The sequence below is a fragment of the Phalacrocorax carbo genome, chromosome 3, assembly GCF_963921805.1.
Source record: "Phalacrocorax carbo chromosome 3, bPhaCar2.1, whole genome shotgun sequence".
Classification (NCBI taxonomy): Eukaryota; Metazoa; Chordata; class Aves; order Suliformes; family Phalacrocoracidae; genus Phalacrocorax; species Phalacrocorax carbo.
Genome location: NC_087515.1, coordinates 129,425,220 through 129,440,389, shown reverse-complemented (window position 1 = coordinate 129,440,389; position 15,170 = coordinate 129,425,220). Strand labels below are relative to the sequence as shown.

Sequence of the window (15,170 nt, the reverse complement as noted above, 5' to 3'; positions counted from 1 at the left end):
GGGGGTGCCCACCGTGTGCCGGGGGGTGTTACGGGGGTGCCACCGTGTGCCGGGGGGTGTTACGGGGGTGCCACCGTGCGCCGGGGGGGTGTTACGGGGGTGCCCACCGTGTGCCGGGGGCGTGTTACGGGGGTGCCACCGTGTGCTGGGGGCGTGTTACGGGGGTGCCACCGTGCGCCGGGGGGGTGTTACGGGGGTGCCACCGTGTGCCGGGGGGTGTTACGGGGGTGCCACCGTGCGCCGGGGGGGTGTTACGGGGGCCGCTGGGGGGCGCTGCCGCGCCGCCGGGGGGGCCGGGGCCGGGGCCGGGGCCGGGGCCGGGGCGGCGCCTGCGCAGAGCGGCGGCGGGCGCGGGCGGAAGCGGCGGCGGGCGCGGGGCAGCGCCGGGCTGGGGCGGTGGGGGCCGGGGCCGCCCCCTCTGTGCCCCTCCGCGGGGCGCGGGAGCCATGGCGGAGCCCGGGCGGCAGCAGCGGAAGCTGTCGCGGGTCGGGGAGAGCCTCTACCGCGTCCTGGGCCTGCAGAAGGGCAGCTCCCCGGAGGAGATCAAGAAGGCCTACCGGTACGGCGGGGCGGGGGCGCGGGCGCGGCGGGGCGGGGGCCGGGAGGGCCCGTCCCGGGGCCCGGGGGTCGCCGGGCGCGCAGGGCCCGCCCCGGGACGGGCCTGACCGAGCCGCGGTGCCCCGCAGGAAGCTGGCACTCAAGTACCACCCGGACAAGAACCCCGATGACCCGGCGGCAGCCGAGCGCTTCAAGGAGATCAACAGCGCCCACGCCACGCTGAGCGACGAGGACAAGCGCCGCCTTTACGACCAGTACGGCTCCCTGGGGCTCTACGTGGCCGAGCAGTTCGGTGACGATGCCGTCAAGCACTACTTCCTCATGTCCAAGTGGTGGTTCCAGGTGAGCCCTGCCCCGTCGCCATGCCCAGCCCGTTCTCCGTGCGGAGCGTCGCCAGGGCTGCTGTGATGGTGGCCTGGCGGGGCTCGGGTGGTCTCACGGGGGCTGCTGTCCCCTCCTCTGCAGGCCCTGGCTTTGTGCTGTGGCGCTCTCACCTGCTGCTGCTGCTGCTGCTGCTGCTTCTTCTGCTGTGGGACATGCTGCCCGCCAAAGGAGGATGAGTCCTACAAGTACGTCGACCCTAAGGACCTGGAGGCGCAGATGCACGCGGAGGACAGTGGTGAGTTGGGGTATCTGCGTCTGTCTTGAGCCCCAGCAGCTGAGACCACCTGGCTGTGTCTTGTGTGGGCTCTCGGGGGGCTCCCCATGTCTCATCTTGGGTAGGGGTTGGAGCTCTGGCTCGAGGCTCAGATCTGACTTAGCCACATCTCTTGCTTAACAGCCAGCCCTTGGTGTTTCCTCCCTGGACTGGGGCTGGTGATGGTGGTAGAGGGAACCACCGCACAGGGCGTGGGGATGCCTTGTTCCTTATTTTCCCCTGGTCAAGGGCTCCCTGAAGACCCTGCAAGGGTCTGCAGCCAAGAGACACTTGGGCCCATGCCTTCCTGAGGAAGGAGTGTGGGGAGAGCAGCTGTGCTCTAGGCTGGCTTTGTTCCCTGGCCACTGGCCATACTGGAGTCTAGGGACTGCCACTGGATCACTCCTGCAGGTTTCCATGGGGCATGGGGCACTGCTGCATGGCTGTGTGCTGGCTAGAGGTTTGGCAGCTTTGGCCTGTGGGAGGCTTTGTGAGAGTGTTGGGATGGCCCGAACACCTGCTCACTGGCACCACAAGATGGGGCTGAACCACTGATCTGCAGCTCTTCTTTTCCAGACCCACAGATACCTGTTGTGGCGCAGCCCCCGCCTGCCAGTGCGGAGCCCTTGCCAGCTGTCAGCACCAGGACCGATGCCTGAGGCTGGCGTCAGTCCCACCAGCTCCCCCAGGACTCTGGGCAGGGATCCTTCTTTGGGACTTTCACTTTCTGGGACCCCAGTCATGCCACCCAGGGTCGCTCTCCATCCTCAGGGTGGCTAGAATCTCAGGTTAATTTGGCCAGCATCAATGCAGAGGCTCTTCTGCCCCTGCCCGAGGTCTAGGGCGATGCCCCTGTCTCCCAGCACTGGTGGTGGAGGTGGCCTGGAGCCTGCACTGCTGTGCCCCATCCCCAGTGCCTCGCCTGCTGCTGTGCCCCCGCCTGGCCCCGGGCACCGGCAGCTAGCCTGAGCAGCTGCAAGTGGAGACCTCTCCGGGCCGGGCTCCATAGCTTATAAGAGGTAGCTGAGTGTGTCTGAGACCGTTAGCACTGTAACTTCTGGGGCTGGGCTGAGCCCCCTGCCCGCCCTGATGGGGACCCTCCTGATGGGTGATGGGTGCCAAATGCTGCTCGTGGGGTTGGGGTGCCACCTTCTGGACCCCCTTCCTCTCTGCCCTGCCACAGCCCCGGGGCACTGGCTGCACCCAGCGCTCGCTGCTTCTGGCAGGCTCCCTGCAGGGCTGGGCCCAGCACAGGCACTTTCCTTGGGTTTGTATAGTTTTATGGGCACCATTAAAGGATGAGAGGAGGGGAGCACGTTTCTGTGTGGTCTGTGTCTCGTCAGGAGCTGCCTGAACACTGCAGCAGGGTGTGCCCTTGCTCAGCCCTGCCCTGTGCTGGGGGGTATGTGGCCGTGGGTCCCACTGGGGGAGTGGGTTGAGCAGGGTGTGGAGTGGACAGGTTGTGTCCCAAGTGCTGCTTGGGAAGGGGCGCTTTCTGGCAGCAGTGAATGTCACCCTGTCTCCTGTCACCTTCCTGGGACAGCTCTGTGTCCCCTGGCCAGTGCTGGCTCCCGCAGGGCTGTGCTTCCCCCTCGCTGCAGTGCGCAGGGCAGCAGCTGCCTGGCCAGGCACCCTGGTCTCGCTGGGGCTTTTGCAGGGGCTGTCTCTGCTCCTCCTGCTGCTGACGTGCTGTGCGGTGCTGTACCATCTCCCTGCGGCCCCGTGGGAGGTGGCCGCCTGGGCAGGAGCAGCAGGGCTGCGGCGGTGCGGCTCAGGCCGGCCCTGCTGCCGGGAGCAGCTCCCCTGGCGCTGTGACTCTTTCCACTGCATGTGCCAGCTGATGGCTGGGTGCATGTGTCCTGCCATGCCGTGCTGCCCCGGAGCCCTGCTCCCTGCTCAGGCAGGGCTGCCAGCTACCCGGCCAGGCTGCCCACTCCTGCCCTCCTCTCTCCAGAGATTTGGCCCTGCTGAGGTGTGCCACCCGGGGGCCAGGGGCAAGGGGGATGTAGTGAGCCCTTGGCCCTTCCCTCCCACTCCCCCAGGCAGCAGCCTCTGCCCGCAGCTGCATGGGCTCTGTCGCACCCCCTAAATATAGCTGGAGTGTCAGGGCGAGCGGTGGGACGGGGGTGTTCCTGGCACTGTCCTTCCTGGGCGCCCTTCCACGCTGCTGCTCGGGGGCACTGGAGCTGGATAGGATCTGTGGGGCCTGGGGACTCTGGCCTGTGTCTGGCCCCACTGCCTGTGGGGGAGAGCACAAACCTCCGAACCTCCCAGCAAGAGCCCAGCAGCTTTGCCCTCCCAGAGCCCTGCTCCCCGCCGAGTGCTGTGCCCCCCATGCCAGCCTGCCCCAGCCACCCAGGGTCTGATGGGGAGGGGCCCAGCACCGTGTGCTCCCCAGGCAGGAGGCAGCGGGGGAGCCCTGCAGAGCCCCGGCGAGCAGCACTCTCCGTCCCGGTGGAGCGGGGCTCTGCTGAGGCCAAGGGCTCAGGGCTGGGGTGGGATGGGCTCGGCGGGGTGGTCTGCCCGGGGGGGAGCTGTGCGGCTCGGCCGCCACTGCCGCGGCTGCCTCCCCGAGGCCACCAGGGCTGCCGGTCCCCGGGGCTCGGCCGGTGCCAGTATGCCAGCCTGTCCCGTGGGTCAGCCGGACCCCGCAGCTCAGCCGGTGCCGGGGTCGGCAGGGCCGGGGCGAGGGGCTGGGCGGGCCGGTGGGGCCCCGCCGCGGCGCCGTGACTCAGTGTCACCCGACGCCGCCGACAGCTGCGGCGGCCCCGGCGGGGCGGGGGCGGCTAAAATTAGCGCCGCGCTCAGCGGGGCCGGGGCCGGGGCAGTGCGGGCACCGGGGGGCCGGAGCCGGAGCCGGAGCCGGAGCGGGGCCTTGGTGAGCAGAGCCGGGCCGGGCCGGGCCGGGACCGCGGCGATGAACTTCGCGGTGGGGCTGAAGCCGCTGCTGGCGGAGGCGCGGAGCATGGAGAGCCTGGAGAAGCAGCTCATCTGCCCCATCTGCCTGGAGATGTTCACCAAGCCCGTGGTCATCCTGCCCTGCCAGCACAACCTCTGCCGCAAGTGCGCCAACGACGTCTTCCAGGTGCGCCCAGACCGACCCCCGGGACCCCCGGCCGGGCCGCGCTCGGGGCCGCTCCCGGGGCGGGGGGCCGTGCCCGTGCCCGTGCCGGCGCGGGGGATGCGGGCACACGGCCGGGAGGGGCCGGGCCCCGCGGGGTCCCGCTCTCGGCAGCAGAGCCTGGGTGGGGGTGCCGGGGGGCTGCCGGGGGGGGGGGGCTGCCGGGGGGGTGCCGCGGCCGTGACCCGCCGCCCTGCCGCCCCCCCAGGCTTCCAACCCGCTGTGGCAGTCGCGGGGCTCCAGCGCGGTGCCGTCGGGCGGCCGGTTCCGGTGCCCGTCGTGCCGCCACGAGGTGGTGCTGGACAGGCACGGGGTGTACGGGCTGCAGCGGAACCTGCTGGTGGAGAACATCATCGACATCTACAAGCAGGAGTCGGCCAGGTGCGGGGAGCCCACGGGGGCACTGGGGACCCCACGGGGGAGCCAGCACCGTGGGTGAAAGGGAGCCCGTGGGGAGGCTGCAGGCACAGGGCTGGGGGAGGGAGCCCACCCGGAGCGTAGCGGGGGTTAACGGGGCCCACGCATGGCCGGGCATGTCCCTGGGGACTGGGGCCCACCGGTGGGCAGCGGTGCCCGGCCCCCCCCCTCCGCAGGCCCCTGCACGCCAAGGCCGAGCAGCACCTCATGTGCGAGGAGCACGAGGACGAACGGATCAACATCTACTGCCTGCGCTGCGAGGCGCCCACCTGTTCCCTCTGCAAGGTCTTCGGGGCGCACAAGGACTGCGAAGTCGCACCACTGCCTGCTGTCTACCAGCGCCAGAAGGTGGGGGCCCTGGGGGGAGCCGGCGAGGGGCCTGGGGGCTGCCTGCCCAGCCAGCCTTCACGCCCTTCCCACCCCGTCCTGTCCCAGAGCGAGCTCAGCGATGGCATTGCCATGCTGGTGGCAGGGAACGACCGCATCCAGGCCATCATCACCCAGATGGAGGAGATCTGCCGCACCATCGAGGTGGGCTGGGGGTGTCCCTGAGTACCACGTACAGCCCTGGGCTGTGCCTGTGGTGGGGACACGGCAGGACCAGGTCAGCCCCTGAACCTCGGGGTCCTGCAGGAGAATGGCCGGCGGCAGAAGCAGCACCTGGTGCTGCGCTTCGACTCGCTGTACAGCATCCTGGAGGAGCGGAAGAAGGAGCTGCTACAGAGCATCGCGCGGGAGCAGGAGACAAAGGTGCAGCGCGTGCGGGGTCTCATCCGCCAGTACGGCGACCACCTGGAGGCCTCCTCCAAGCTGGTGGAGTCGGCCATCCAGGCCATGGAGGAGCCCCAGATGGCTGTGTACCTGCAGGTCTGTGCGGGCATGGGATGTGGGGTGCCAGGACCCAAGGGGGCTGGGTCTTCCTGCAGGCTGTGCTGGGAAACTGGGGGCCAGGTCCCTCCAAGGGGTCTGGGACTGATCCAGGGCTGAGTGGTGGTGCCACAGGTCCCCTTGGGTCTGGGGCTGCCCTGCAGGACTGTGTGGGGGGCTGTGATCGCTCCAAAGGATCTGGGCCTGTCCCTGGGATAGGGGTGATGTCTGGCTCCTGGGGTCCTAGGTCCCATTGCTCCAGGGAGACACTGATCCCCCCCTTTCCTCCACAGCACTCCAAGGAGCTCCTGAAAAAGTGAGTGGAGCTGGGGAGCACAGGGCAGGGGGTAGGGTGGGGGGGACACTGGGAGCAGTGGCACAGCTGTGGCTGGCCCTGCTGGACCATGGCTGGGGGCGTGGGGGCCCTGTGGGTGTTGGACCCTGGCAGCTCCCAGGGGTCTGCCTGCCCTGCAGGATCACAGACATGTCCAAGGTGTCAATGAGCAGCCGCCCAGAGCCTGGCTATGAGAACATGGACCACTTCTCCATCAATGTGGACTATGTGGCAGAGATGCTGAGGACCATCGAGTTCCAGACAGGTGCTGGTGCTGGGACGAGCGCTGCTGTGCCCAGGGGGCACATGGGACTGCCTGGGGCACCCAGCCCTGGGATGGGCAGAGCCCCAACCACCTCATGAACTGCATGGGGATGTGTCCCCTTGTGCAGAGGAATGGGGATGTGTGCCCCCTCTCAGAACTGCCCGGGGACCCTGGCCTGTGGGCTGCTGTGTCCCACACCAGGGCCAGGCTCTTATACTGGGCTGGTCACCTCCCTCCTGGGGTGTCCCTGAGTTGCCCACGCCACAGGGAGGAAGGGCCCCAGCTGATCTGTCCCTCTGCACTGCAGAGCCGCTAGGCGAGGATGAGGCAGACGTACCCGGGGATGGCAGCGAGGCCGCGGCAGATGAGGACCGGCTGGACAGCCTGGAGGTGCCCGAAGCCATGGAGGGTGAGTCCATGCCGTGCTGTGCTGTGCCATACCGTGCCTGGCTGCTGTGCTTGGCCCCAGGGCTGCGGGAGTGGTGGTGGGCAGCGGGGCCCAGGGGGCTGGGGCTACTGTGCTCATGGCGGGGGTGGGGTGTGTGTGTGCTGTGCCCAGTGCCGCATCTGTGTGGCTGCGCTGTGGCCTGCATGTGCTGCACAGGTCCTGCAGCATGCCAGGGCATCCCTGTCTCCATCTTGTCACCCACTTTCCCTCTGCAGATGTGGGGCCGAGGCAGAAGGCAGCAAGCTCTCCCCATGGTGAGACCCTCACCACAACTGGGGTGGGAGGAGGAATGGGGATGGGGACAGGCCATAGGGTGCTATGGGGCAGAGGAGGCACCTCCTGGGGACAGATGGGGGTGGGGGGGGGTGTCACACCTCGGGGGCCCTCCAGGCCCTCCCTGTCTCCCTGCCAGCAGAGGCAGGGGTCCCTGGGTCCCCACTGCGTGGTCCTGAAGCCACTTTCCCACACAGGTCAGCACTGAGCTAGTGCTGTGGGGCAGCGTCAGCACCCACCGACTCATTGCTGTCCCTCGTACCCCTTGGCAAGCTCCAACCCTGCTGGCGTAATTCCCCAAATGCTCTTCTTTGACATTAAACTGTGTGTGAGGATGTTGTCACTGGTATGCTGTGTGGGCCAGGTGGGCACGGGGGCAGGCCCCACATGGCTCTGCACTGGCTCCATGGGGTCTGGCCCGGGAGCAGCCCCTGCCCCACTGAGTTGGGTCCCAGCCCCACCACCCCAGCAGAGCCCCCAGGACCCCATGCAATGGGCTGTGTCCCAGGGGCTCAGGGCAGCTCGGCTCTGGCAGCCCAAGGCGGGATTGCAGCTGGGAGCTTCACACCTCAGACCCTGCGAGTGGGTCTCTGCCCTCCCCTGCCTGGGGGTGAGGAACCGCATCCGGCCCCACCAGCCCCCTCCCGTTGGGCTTGGTGCTGTCTCGGCAGCACTGTCCCCTGGGTGCACCAAGCAAACAGTGCTGGGATGAGTTGGCTGAGTACACAGCCGGGAGCGCCACAATCAGCACCAGGTCAGGGCCCGTGCCCCCCGGCCCTGCCAGCCGGGCCCCCCAGGAGGGCCGTGGACGCGCTGGCTGCGTCACCTGCCTCGTTCTGCGCCACCGTGGCGTCACAGCTGATGCAGCAGATGATGCACCTGGTGAGGGGCTCCATGTGGGGCCGAGGCTGCGGCTGGGCATATCCCTGGGGATTAGGGCACCATGGGGGGGCTCCCCGCTGCCAGCTCCCCTGCCGGGGTCCAGCAAGGGCTGGCTGCTGGGCCTGTCTGGGAGCCCCAGTACCCAGCAGACCTGGGTGCCGCAGAGCAAGCCTGCAGCCCACCAAGCTGGCCAGGGGCTGGGGTGCGGAATCCCACAGGATGGGTGAGGACGGGCCTGCAGGAATCAAGGAAGACAAACGCCAGCATGTGGCAGGTTCTGGTGAACTCTGGGGTGGGGACAGCATCTGGGCCCCAGAGGGGTGCCTGGGAGACTGGGGGTGCTCTGGCAGCCAAGGAGATCTCTGTGTCTGGGCTGGTCCTGGCCCAGTCTGGGTCCCTGGGAGTAAACAGGCAGGGACACCCAGCTGTGCAGGGGATGCAGCTGGGACGGGAGCCAGGCTTGTGCATCCAGGGGAGAGGAGACCTCTCAGCTGCCTCCTGGGGTGCAGGGAGCTGGAGTCGGACCCCCACCCCTCACCCCACCAGGCACAGGGATGGCACAGGAGCTGGTGATACAAGATGGGACAGAAGAAATTCCCATTGGATACCAGGAAAAAAAGTCCTCCCCCCACAAACATGACAACCCTTAAAACAGGGCTGGGGAGTCCAAAGCAGCTCCAGCCTTCCCTAGTGTGGACACTGCTTTGGGCAGGGAGGTGGGCAAGAGGGGCCAATGCTGGAGCTGAGCGCACCATGGGACACGGCCTGGCAGAGCCCGCTCCTCATGGCCCGTGCTGAACTCACTGCTGCTGTAGGTGCAGGCTCCAGCTGCACGGCTGCCAGGGGTTCTGCCTGCCCAGGGCAGGGCTTTGCCTTTGTCCTTGTAAGAGCCCTACCAGCCCCTTCCTACAGCCTGGCTCAGCCCTGCTTGTGACAGCTCTGCCCTCAAGCAGCGTTACTAGTCCCAGCAGATTTGGTGTTACCTGCAAACCCGAGCAAGGAGCCACAGCAAGGTGCCCTGCAGCTCTTGCTCACCACCAGTCCTTGGCAGAGCGTGGCTCCCTGAGCCACTTGCTGCACCCAGCACTTGCCTGCCTGTGTCCACCCGCCAGACTCTACATCCCAGCACAGGCATATGGGCTTAGCCCTGGCCGGGGATGGGCTTAGGGATATCTCTGCTCTCCTGAATCCCCAAGTTGTTGCTCATGGCAGAGGCAAGGTGGCAGTGGGGGGGATGGACCCCGCAGCCCAGCCTGGCTGCTCCCAGTCACCATCTGCTCCTTCACATGGTGGAAACATGCCCCAGGAGGGCTCATGTGGTCCCTGGAGACCAAGGTGAGGCTGTGTGGGCTTTCCATCCCTGCACCAGCCATTTGGGGCCATTTGGAGATGTGACATTTGCCTTTCTCCACCCCTCAGGCATGCCCCCCTGTCCCCAGCACCTTCCAGAGATGACAGAGAAGGGCTCACGAGGACATTGTCTGCTCCTGGGTGTTCTTGAGTGCCATCTCTGGGGGGTTGAAGCATCTCAGTAGAGCCCCAGCTTGGTTCGCTATTTCAGGTCATTTTCTTCCTTGAGCCCCATCTCCAAGTTCTTGTTACTTGTCACTGCCCTCTCCAGCCCCAGCCTGCCCCTTGGGCATCCCCCAACTGCTCAGGGTGCGGGTGGATGCTCGCCTTCACCTTGCATGCCCCAGCCGGTCTCTGGCTGCCTGACATCTTCCCTGCACATACAAGCAAGGGTTTAAAACTCTTCCTTTATCATCTGTCCCACCCTGTGTGTTTGTGCTGACCTACTCCCCATGCTGGATCTCCCTCCCCTCCCTGCAGGATGGGGAGGTCATGGATGCAGCGCTCTGGCCAGGTCAGGGCTCCCCAGCGCGAGTGGGGTGTGGGAAGGGAAGTGCCACAGCAACGCTGAAGAGACTGGAGCCTCCGCCACATGAGAAGAAGCTGGGACTGCTCAGCCTGCAGCAGAGATGGCTCAAGGGGATTATATCTATGTGTATACCTGCCTGATGGGAGGGAAGGAAGACAGAGCCAGGTTCTCCCCAGTGGTGCCCAGGACCAGAAGCAATGAGCACAAACTGGGCCACAGGAGCTTTCACTGAAACTTTTTTCCAAAGCTGTTTGGTTTTCCCACCCATGCCCCCCCACCCCCCCACTCCAGATAAAAAAACCAAACCAAAAAACCAACAACTCTTTCCTTACAGTAAGGCTGATCAGTTTGCCTGGAACACACTGCCCAGAGAGGTTGTGGCCCCTCCAGCTGTGAAGCTATCCATGGACTCACTTGAGGGTGAAATGTCTCTGGGGCACTCCCAGCCCCTGCTCAGGCAGGATCAGCTGAAGCAGGCTGTCTGGGACTGTATCCAGTCCAGTTTTGAATACCTTTGAGGAAGGAGCTACTCTAGGGAATCTCTTCCAGTACAGTCTTCCATTTCCAGGTTTCTCACATCCAAAGGAATTCCTCTTTCAAAGCCTACATGGGTACGGCCTTGAGAAACTGGCTCCGGCTGCCCTCATCAGGAGTTTGGAGTGGGAGATCGCCAGAGGCCCCTTCCACCCTCAGCCATCCTAGCATCCTGCGACTACTCCTGAGCTCATCCTCAAAGGCCTCCTGGCTTTCCTCAGCTCCTTTGTCCTTTGGAGCTGCCTCCTGCCAGACCGCACCAGGTCGCTGAAATGGGCTCACCTGAAGTCCAGGGGCTGCACCTTCTGCCTGCGTTCCTGTCTGCCCCTGGGTGCTGACCCCCACTGCCTCACAGCGCTGCCATCACGTCCCCAAGGGCCCTCCAGAAAACGCCTTTGCTGCTCTCGTCCTGCTGTGCTGCCCGTCTAGCAGGTAGGGAGATTATAATACAGTCATCAAATCACAGAATGGTTTGGGCTGGAAGGGACCTTTAAGGGTCATCTAGTCCAAACCCCGCCCTGCCATGGGCAGGGACATCTTCACCTAGCTCAGGCTGAAGGCCCCTGTGAGGACCAGGGCCACCCATGAGGAGGCTGAACCTCCCCCCACTGTCTCAGGAAGGCTTCATCCATGTCCTCCTCTTGACTGGGGGTCTGAAACATGCCCCACCACAGTGTACCCCTCCCTGCCCTTTGTGCCAGTCCTGACCCACCAGAGCTCAGCAGCACCATGTGTCCCACAGAGGAGCTGCCCCACCTATGGGTGGCCATGCCCTTCCTGAAGGGCCTGTATCCATCCCTTACAGCCCCCAGCTCCACGAGCCGACCCACCCCGTTGCAGTGCTCTGACAGCAGTTCGGGGAGGTGGTGGGGGGTGCCACATGCAGAGCTCTGGTTCCTATCGCTCACGCCCCCAGCTGCCCGCATGTGCGTGCAGCACCTCTTTGCCCCACTTGTTGGTGGGGAGGCGCCCGCTGTCTCCATCGCTCTGCCCTTCGCCCTCCACCACACCCGCAGCTGCCTCGCCTCGGGCTGGGAGCTCCTTCCCCACGGAGACCACGGTATGCCCCCCCCACCCAGGGACACTCACAGCCCCGTCCCCAGGCGCGGCATGCTCGGTGCTGCCCGCCCTGCTGCTCCTGCACAGCCCCGTTCCGGCTCTGCTCAGCCCATTCCCCGTCCCCGGTGAGCCCGTCCCCCGCTCCCGCTGAGCCCATCCCATCGGCCCCGTGCAGCCCCACCTCCCCCGCACTCGCTCACGCCTCGGGTTTTCACCACGTTTTATTACAAAATCGGTGCGGGCCCGTCCCGGGGCCGTGCCGGGGCCGGTACCGCGCCCGGGCCGGTACCGCGCCCACTTGCCCCAGCGCCGAGGAGGAGGCGGGTGCGGCAGGCGCAGCTCGGTGCCGGTGAGTTTGCCGGTGCAGCGCCGAGCGGCCCATGGCGTGGAGTCGGTGGTGGTGGCCGGACCTCTGCGCAGCCCCGGCGGGGACCCGGGGGGGGCGGGACGGCGCTCAGCGCCCCACGGCGTCGAGGATGAGGCGGTTGCTGTCGGCGCGGGCGCGCTGGCTCTGGGCGCGGGCGAGCAGCAGGAGGTGCCGCAGAAGGTGGAAGGTGAGGTCGATGGACAACGGAGGCTCGTCCCGCCGCGCCCGCCACAGCTCCGGGGGCGGCGGCGCCAGAGGCGGCCAGAGCGGGCGGCCCCGCAACTCGGCACCGGCCGCGGCCGCCGGGACGGAGCCGTCGGGGCGAGCGGCGGCGGGCTGCGGGCGGGCGAGCAGCAGCAGGAGGGTGAGCAGCGCCCGCCGCATCCTCGGCTCCGTCCGCACCTGCGGGACCGGGGGCTCAGCGCACTGGGCAGAGACAGGGGCACCGGGGCGGCTCCAGGGATCGGGGCACCCGAGGGGAATCGCGTCCTCGGCAGCGAGAGGGGACACGGCGGCGCGGGCACCGTCCCGCCGCGGGGCCGTCCCGGGTGCGGGGCCCCCTCCCCGGCAGTCCGCACCGTCCCGTACGCGCTGCGCCCTCCCCGGACCCCCGCGGCGCTGCCCCCGCCCCGTGCCCCCGCCCCGTCCCGTACCCGGTGCGCTGTCCCCTGTCCGCTGCCGGTGCGCTGGCGGTGGAGCGGAGCGCGATCCGTCCCGCGGGAGCTGAGCCGGCGGCGCGGCCGGTGGTTATATAGGTCCGGTGGCTCGGGCTGACGTCAGCGCACCGACCGGCGGGGGGCGGGGGCGGGAGGGGCACCGGGACAGCGGCGGGGAGCCGGTGCCCGGCAGCGGGAGTGAGCGCCGGGGCTGCGGGGCGGCGGGGCAATGGGGCAGGTCCTGCTCTCCCCGGTTTCGGGGGCCGCGACCCCCGTTCCGTTCCGGCGACCACCCGCAGGGGCGCGGCGGGGCCCCGGGCCGGGAGCCGCCGGACGTGCTGCCTCCCGGCCCCCCCGGCGCCCCCGCTCCACCTCCCGGCGCCGCCCGCACCCCTCCCGGCCCCGGTCACCGAGCGCCGCCCCGGCCCGGCCCCGGTGCCGCTGTCCGCGGTGCTGAAGGGCCGGGACCCGCCGGGAGAGCGCGGGCCGGGACACCGGGACACGGGCGGGCCGCCGGCCCCCGCGGCGGGCAGGGCCCCGGGCCGGCCCGAGCCCCCTGTGCCGGGGAGCTGCGCCGGGCCGGCGGAGTGGGCTGACCCGCGGCTCCTCGCCGTGGGACCACCCGGGCGGGCCGGGCCCGGCTGCCGCGTCGAGCAACGACGTCCTGGGCAGGCACCAGGAGGGGCCGAGTCTGGGCAGGTGGGGGGAGCCCCGGCCACCAGCACCCACTGGCACAGGGTGGGCACGCGGGGGGCACACACGGCCTGGCCGTGACAGGGGCTGGAGGCACCGTGCCCCGGGCAGAGCTGGTGGTGCCGGGGTCAAACCGCCGCGTGCGCCGGGGCCGGATGCTGCAGACAGCACCGAGCAGCAGCGAGGCACCACCAGCCAAATTCCGTGACTCACAGAGCAAAGACACCGGAGCTGACAGCGCTGTGCTGCATGCAGGATGTTCCAGCCCGGGGCACCGGCCGCCGCTGCCAAAAGGTGAGGTAGCTGCTGGTGCACCACACTGCTGCCTGCAGACCCCCCTGGCAGGGCTGTGCCCTGCCTGGCCTCTGCCGTGGAAAGTCCTCCATGCCTTTGCCTGCAGGAGGAGGGGAACCGAGCTGACACCCAGCACTGGTGCAGGTGCCAAGATGGGCCTAGAGCAGGCTCTTTCTGCGGGGCCAGTGTTAGGCAGAGCCTGGAGGCAGAGGCTCAGCCTGGCCCCTCATGCAGCGCATCCCACACTGGGCTGCACAGAGGTGGTGGGGCACAGACCTGCCCATAGTGAGGCAGCACATGCTGCCATGCACCCATAATGTGGATCCAGTGTGAAGGCTGGCACCTGGCACCACCTCCCTGCAGCTCTAGGGCAGAGCCCTCAGCAGGGGCTGGGCTCAATCCCCCAGCCCTGGCAGCCCTCGCACCATGGGGCTGGCTGCTCCCAGGCCCATGCCACACTCACAGCTTGCTCACTGCCGACGCACCAGGGCCTTCTGCACCCCTGGACAGCTGTGAGAGGCTCATCACACTGGGACTGCAAACTCCCGCCATCCGCAGCCTCTGACAAGCAGTGCCCACCCTGTGGGCTGGGGAGAGCCTAAGCTGAGCCCCACAGCCCTGTGCGGTGCCTGAAGCCAGGCTGGGCCCAGCCCCCTGAAGCCCCGGGGCCATCCATGCACAGCCCCAGCCCCGCAGCCGAGTGCTGCTCTGCGGTGCTGCCGGGTGGCTGCAGCTGCAGCCCCTCCCGATCCCTCAGGTGCGGATGGCTGGGCAGGGTCTGGGGCTCCCTTCCTGTCAGGGTGCACTGGGGTCCTGTGCAGGTTTTGGCTCCTCCTGTGCTTTGGGTTGCACCCACCTGCTTAGAACTGCATCCACCCCCATGGCCAGCCCCTACCCAGCTGGTATGAGCCAGCGTCAGGGCTGGCGTGCAAGGGCAGCATGGAGCAGGCTCCATGCGGGCTGGAAGGAGGGTGGACAGTGCACCCCCCTCAGCGAGTGCCATGACGGTGGCTGGTCGGCAGAGCCCAGCCTGATGCTGGCAGCACACAGGGCTGGCTCCATCCAGCTGCTTGGGGCTGCAGCAGCACAGCCAAGGGGCTGGGGCTCAAGCCCCTGGATGAGATTAACCGCCGTGATCTGCTGTGGAGACCCTTGTCAGGACGTGCTGTGCAGGACACTGTGTGAGCCCGATCTTGTTTGCTCACTGCCCGTGTAGGACGAGCCTGGATGGCTGCACATCTCCACAAGGCAGCAATGCAGGCAGGCAGCAGCTTCATGGGACTCCTTGCAGGCAGGGCAGGCAGGCTCATCTTGGACAAGGCACAGGTAGCTGTGGCCCTGTCACCACCCCAGCTCCAGCCCTCACCCAGACCCTTCCCGCATCCTCCCCTCTGATGCACAGCCCAGCATCAAGCATGCTGTGAGCCCCAGGAGGATCCTGCACCCAGCGCCGTCCCCAGGGTGCAGCTCGCCCTGTCCCACTACCCAGCAGCAGTGGAGGCACCATCACACCCCACAAATCAGTCACAGTGGGACCTGGAGATCCCCTAAGCCACCATCCACCCTCTACCAGGCCCCCCGCTCTGCTCACCAAGACAGCCTGGGTAGCCCACCCCCAGCAACCCGAGCCACTCAGCACTGCGGTGCCCCAGCCCCATGCACAGCGCCAGCACCATGGCTGCACACTCAGCTCCTCGGGGAACAGGCAGAGTGCGGAGCCCTCGCTCTGCCGCTGCCCCAAGGCCCTGCTTGCCTGCCTGTTGGGTGGGAGAGCAGCTCTGGGTCCCCACTGCTCCGAGGGGACAGGAGGGCTGCCGGCAACTCTGCAAGCACGGGAGTGATTGGCCTGAAACTGCTTCTGCACAGCCCGCAGCATGGGACAGAGA

General features: G+C 67.7%; 3 protein-coding genes across 4 annotated transcripts; 2 read left to right on the top strand and 1 right to left on the bottom strand.

Annotated features, from left to right (window-relative positions):
* Window positions 1–330: 330 nt before the first annotated feature.
* DNAJC5G (DnaJ heat shock protein family (Hsp40) member C5 gamma) lies at window positions 331–2,507 on the top strand. The gene is made up of 4 exons (XM_064448459.1): window positions 331–559; window positions 687–900; window positions 1,024–1,177; window positions 1,772–2,507. The coding sequence occupies exons 1-4, from the start codon at window positions 447–449 to the stop codon at window positions 1,852–1,854; spliced, it is 564 nt and encodes a 187-aa protein (XP_064304529.1). The 5' UTR covers window positions 331–446; the 3' UTR covers window positions 1,855–2,507.
* Window positions 2,508–3,981: 1,474 nt separating this feature from the next.
* TRIM54 (tripartite motif containing 54) lies at window positions 3,982–7,255 on the top strand. 2 transcript variants are annotated; one of them, XM_064448458.1, is made up of 10 exons: window positions 3,985–4,280; window positions 4,525–4,697; window positions 4,910–5,081; window positions 5,169–5,264; window positions 5,367–5,600; window positions 5,894–5,916; window positions 6,075–6,199; window positions 6,507–6,608; window positions 6,863–6,901; window positions 7,118–7,255. In XM_064448458.1, the coding sequence occupies exons 1-10, from the start codon at window positions 4,113–4,115 to the stop codon at window positions 7,126–7,128; spliced, it is 1,143 nt and encodes a 380-aa protein (XP_064304528.1). In that variant the 5' UTR covers window positions 3,985–4,112; the 3' UTR covers window positions 7,129–7,255. The 2 variants fall into 2 exon arrangements, with proteins under 2 accessions (XP_064304527.1, XP_064304528.1); XM_064448457.1 differs by having other exon boundaries at window positions 3,982–4,280; window positions 4,910–5,264.
* A 4,473-nt stretch (window positions 7,256–11,728) lies between these two features.
* On the bottom strand, window positions 11,729–12,025 carry UCN (urocortin). Its single transcript, XM_064448585.1, has one exon. It carries the CDS (start codon window positions 12,023–12,025, stop codon window positions 11,729–11,731), a length of 297 nt encoding a protein of 98 aa, XP_064304655.1.
* Window positions 12,026–15,170: the final 3,145 nt, after the last annotated feature.

Coding starts and splice junctions, on each gene's coding strand:
- DNAJC5G (XM_064448459.1), top strand. CDS start 447: ATGGCGGAGCCCGGGCGGCAGCAGCGGAAGCTGTCGCGGGTCGGGGAG. Junction 560..686: donor GAGATCAAGAAGGCCTACCG/GTACGGCGGGGC, acceptor GGTGCCCCGCAG/GAAGCTGGCACTCAAGTACC. Junction 1,178..1,771: donor GATGCACGCGGAGGACAGTG/GTGAGTTGGGGT, acceptor CTTCTTTTCCAG/ACCCACAGATACCTGTTGTG.
- TRIM54 (XM_064448457.1), top strand. CDS start 4,113: ATGAACTTCGCGGTGGGGCTGAAGCCGCTGCTGGCGGAGGCGCGGAGC. Junction 5,601..5,893: donor AGATGGCTGTGTACCTGCAG/GTCTGTGCGGGC, acceptor TTTCCTCCACAG/CACTCCAAGGAGCTCCTGAA. Junction 6,609..6,862: donor GGTGCCCGAAGCCATGGAGG/GTGAGTCCATGC, acceptor TTCCCTCTGCAG/ATGTGGGGCCGAGGCAGAAG.
- UCN (XM_064448585.1), bottom strand. CDS start 12,025: ATGCGGCGGGCGCTGCTCACCCTCCTGCTGCTGCTCGCCCGCCCGCAG.